General features: G+C 37.0%; 1 protein-coding gene across 1 annotated transcript; it reads right to left on the bottom strand.

The window, feature by feature from the left end:
• Nucleotides 1-1,314: 1,314 nt before the first annotated feature.
• Nucleotides 1,315-3,595, bottom strand: LOC7497812 (probable membrane-associated kinase regulator 2). The gene is made up of 2 exons (XM_002304487.4): nucleotides 1,844-3,595; nucleotides 1,315-1,735 (listed from the first exon to the last, which is right to left on the bottom strand). Exons 1-2 carry the CDS (start codon nucleotides 3,093-3,095, stop codon nucleotides 1,602-1,604), a joined length of 1,386 nt encoding a protein of 461 aa, XP_002304523.3. The 5' UTR covers nucleotides 3,096-3,595; the 3' UTR covers nucleotides 1,315-1,601.
• Nucleotides 3,596-4,713: the final 1,118 nt, after the last annotated feature.

Genomic DNA, 4,713 nt, shown 5'->3' on the forward strand with positions numbered 1-4,713 from the left:
TTGCTCTCCACCCCGATGCTAGATGAAAGCTCAAAATAACCACCATCAAACTCTCATTGTCAAATGAAACCCGTTGACATTAAGAATGATCAGTTTCGTTGTCGAAAATGAAAAAACTAACATATTTCTCTCTCCTAACTATTTTCCAGCGAGTTTTTCTCTCATTTCTCTAATTAAAAAATTAAAAAATAAATAAAATAAATTTTAGGATCAAAATGAAAATTATTGCAAATTTGGTGTGATCTATATTTCCTTTGTGTTTTACTTTTCAGACCTCTAACTTTTAATATGGTATTACCTCCATAATTTCAAGCCAAATTCCATCTATGTAGACTATACAAAGGTTAAATTGAATAGGAAAAAAAAGTTCGAAAATGAAAAAAAATAAAAACGAAAATGAAAGATGAAAAAAAAATAAAAACAAAAACATAGGTAGGTGATTCAGTATTCATATGAACCGTAAACCAACCCCATGTCGTTTGGTTGTGTTTTTAATTGTTTTGGTACAATTAAAACTGTAACTATCTATGGTTCTTATGGATTCGTGAAATTGTTGGGTGAGAAATTTTGAGAGAAACACAGAACACCGTGACTTTCTCTCTCTCCCAACTTTCAAATTCAATGCAGAAGCTGATTAATGGGCAGTAACCACCAACCAAAGCTAAAAAAAGGTAAAAACCCAAAACATGTTCGGAGGAAGAATGGGATTTGCCCCTATGAACAACAACTTTGTTAACAACATTATTCGGCCCTGGATTATGCTAGATAGCCTAGACTCAAAAGAAAAAGGGAGAGCGCACAGAATCTGATTACAAGCCAAAACGACAAAAGGCTTTGCCACAAGACAGTATAGCAGAGTAGTAAATGGAGCAGCGGTTTTGTTGGACCCAACAAGGAGACAGATTGAATCTGCAAAATATTAGTTCACACCACACATAAATCGGGGCTGCATCAACATCATCAGTAACCTTCTCTAATTCCAAGATTAGACCATAAAGAGAGAGTTTTTGTGTTAAACTAGGATAAAACGAGGGCAGGAGAGACTGTATATCTTGGCAGAGAAAGAAGGATGGCATCTTCACTCTTTTGAGTTTGGATACCTCTACTCTCTCGCTCTCTCTCTCTTCCTTTAAGAAAAGAAAATCTTTTTACTGTACAGGTTTCCACTTTCCCCACTTCTCTGACCACTAAAGACACCTCTTATATCCTGACTTGAGGACCCATAAGGGATAAATCCAAAAACACCCATGATTTTAATGACATCTATAGACACAGTACCCTTTCTCTGTTTCTTTTCTAATCAATTCATGGGGAGAAGACAAGCATGCAAGGCCGCTGCTAATTCTGCTATTGATTTCAAGAGATTACTAGTAACCCTTCTACATTCAGAGTAGTAGTAACCAGCAATTGCTAATAAACTAGTCATTAAGCTTAATCACTAGGCAAACGTTCCTCTTAAACAAGGCATATTTACACGGGATAAAATTAAAAACAAATGGGCTGATAACTGGTTTCCTAGTCACACCTGTGCTCGTTTCAGAAATCATCATTTTCTTTACAGAAACCTCAAAAGATCATCGTCAATCTCTGATCCATCGATCTCATTTTCCCGCCCTTTTTGGGTCCACAGAAGAACCTTTCCCATCATGGTCTGATGGCTTCCTCGCCATTATTTCCATTGATTTCTCATGGGATGGATCACTCGCTGACCTTGATAGCACGGAGGAATCGGAATCTGCAGAAAACCCAGCAAAACAAGACCAAAAACAAAATCAGTCAACTACAGGGCAGCGAATTTGGTAAAAGTAATTAGAATAATTAATTAAATTAATGACTGTATTACCTCGAGATGCATTAAATGATCTCTTGCAATGAAGAATAGCACTCTGGATCCCATCCTGTTGCTGCAACAGCGAATCATCTCTCCTATTTGACAAAACAGGAACCGGCGGAGCCGCCGCCACCGCCGCCGATGAAGCTGATCTGCTTTTCCCTAAATGCTTACACACAACTCTCAACCCAGCAGGCAAATTCCCCTGTTTAGGACCCTTCATACTACTCACCGCTACCGTCGGAGCTTCCGCGCTTTCCTTCTCCTTTCCCCCATTATCAGCCGTTATTGGTTTCTGGGCCACCGTGGATGGTGACGGAGGAGCGGATGTTTTTGGTCCGGAGCCGAAACTTAATTGCCCGGAGAATTTCAGCTTCTCGCCATACCGTTTAGACACACGGATATAAAGAGGCTTAACTTTCTTTAAATACTTCTGCATTACATCCTTTGAAAACTTCTGCTTATCATCTGAAAAAGCAGCACCGGCAGCAGAAGCAGTTGATTCCTCTGCAGAACTCTGCTTCTGCTGTGATGACTTGATGCTTTTGCTATTCTCCCTGGTGAACAAAGACATTATAGGTACTTCCTCGACCTTAAATTTCACGGTAAAAAACTTACTTTGCTTGCCATTTTCCTCATCTTTCTCGCCTTGTTGTTTAGGAGCAGCAGAAGCTAATGTCGGCACGTTAGCTTCTGTCTTTTCATTTGTTGTTGTAGTGTTTGGTTTTCTCTTTAATCCCGACATGAAGACGCGAAATTTTGTAGCAGATTTTTGCAATGACACCGAAAACTGAGAGGATTTGGAGTTCAGCTCAAGCGAAGATGACTCAATCGGCACAAGCCTTCCTTTGAAAAACAAATCATCGGAAGGAGAAAGAGCAAGATTTTGATCCCTCCTGTCATTGCTAGACGCCGAAGAGAGAGTGAAATTGAACTCCCTCTCTTCGTCCATCCCATCATCATCATCATCATCAGAAGTGTCAGCAGCATCGTTTTCCTCATCAGAACCAGCCCCATTGTTTTCTTTTATCTCATCTTTGCTTTCTGCTCCTTCCTCTTCTTCTTCGTCAGGAACTGCAAACTCCAAGTCAAAAAAAGGCCCATCATCGTCATCATTCTCATCATCAGTTTCCACTCTGTCTGGAGACACAGCAGAGACAATTGTGGTGGCGCGTGAGTTGTAATTACCATCTCCACCGCGCGCTCCACCATTAACAGCAATACCACCACCTCTCCAGTACTTGAGCAAGCTGAAAGCTTCCATTGTTGGGAGAGCCAGAATAGTAAAATGAAAAAATAAAGGGACTACAGGGAAATAAAAGAGGGGGCGAGTCTTGTTTTAAAAGAGGGAGAAAGGGGAGACGAGGGGAAATAATAGAGGGAGAGAGAGAACAAGGTTTTTTTTTTTTAGTAAATGAACGAGGGGGTAGCTTAGGTGAATGGGAGTTGCAGAATAGTACCTGAAAATGGGGTGGCAGAGTGACAGAGAGGGCCAAGCTTTTTTACCGGTACAGAAAGAGAGAGGGAAAGGGGAAGAGGGGATGGCTTTTATTTTGTCTTGATTTGTTAGGGTGCTGCAGGTTAGTCATGTGAGACCAGTCTGCGAGTCAGGAGTTGTAGAGAGTACAAGATAGGGTTGTTCAGTGATGTAGAGATGAAGGTACAGTACAGTAGTGTAGAGTATACGCATACTGCATACTAAATCGTCGCGAGCAGTACTGCTAATTGGCTCAAAATCATTCTTTATCAGTTTATTGTAAATTACTTCCGATGAACTGTGACGTGAGATCTCTATGCTGTTGTGTGTACTTTTGGGTGACCATTACCATTTGTTCAACTAATTTCAGTGAAGGCAGCGTTTTTTTTTAATTAATTAATTAATTAATTAATGTAAGTGTGGGTTATTTTGTGTGTATTTTGATTAATTTTATAGATTTTAAAGTTAATGACGATATAATCCTTCAATAATCTTAATGAATTTTTGATTATTTTTGTTGGTGACATGCAATTATCCAACACTATAATCCGTGATTTGGTGTTATATTTAGAAGTGTAGTTGTAATTGTTTTTTAAAGTATTTTTTATTCGGAAATGTGTCAAAATAATATTTTTTGTATTTTAAAAAAATTATTTTTGATATCAATACAGTAAAATGATCTAAAAACATCAAAAAAATATATTAATTTAAAAAAAAATTAAATTTAAATTTTTTAAAAAATACTTTTGAAATAAAACAAATAAAAAAATTAACAAATAGAGATGGCAATAAAAAATAGCGATAATTGAAAAAAAAAAAAACATGGAAATAGTTCGAAGCGAGGAATGGTACGTGCAACGGTGAAATTTTCAATGTTTTTACTATCATAAAGAAGAGCCAGCGGTTCTATAATTGTGATGGATGCTAGTAAATGAGCTTCAAACTTCTCAGACAATAACGGATAAGAATCGGTCATTTTATCAACCAGAGGCGAAATCATTTCTATCTTCATCATGAAGAGATTGACCAGTTTTGGTGATTATCAAGTAAAAATCGGCTGTTTACTGTTGAATAGAAACTGTTCACATATTTACAAAACATTATGGGTGTACGATGTATTTTTCCATAATTTATTTTATTTCTCGAACATAATTACTCGACCTGGTGGGATAGCCGAGTTGTATGTATTGACTAAAATCTTTAAATGTAGAGTAATATAAAATCTTTTTTAAAATTATATCTACTTTTTTATATATCATAAAATAGCCAAAACTAACCATGATAGATATCTTGTAAACTCGGGCTTCTTAATTGATAGCTTACTGATTTAATGATTTAAGTTTTTAGATTGAATTTTTATAAAATTATTATTGAGATTTTATTTAATGGCTTGGGTTTTAAATTT

This window comes from Populus trichocarpa, chromosome 3 (assembly GCF_000002775.5).
Source record: "Populus trichocarpa isolate Nisqually-1 chromosome 3, P.trichocarpa_v4.1, whole genome shotgun sequence".
Lineage (NCBI taxonomy): Eukaryota > Viridiplantae > Streptophyta > Magnoliopsida > Malpighiales > Salicaceae > Populus > Populus trichocarpa.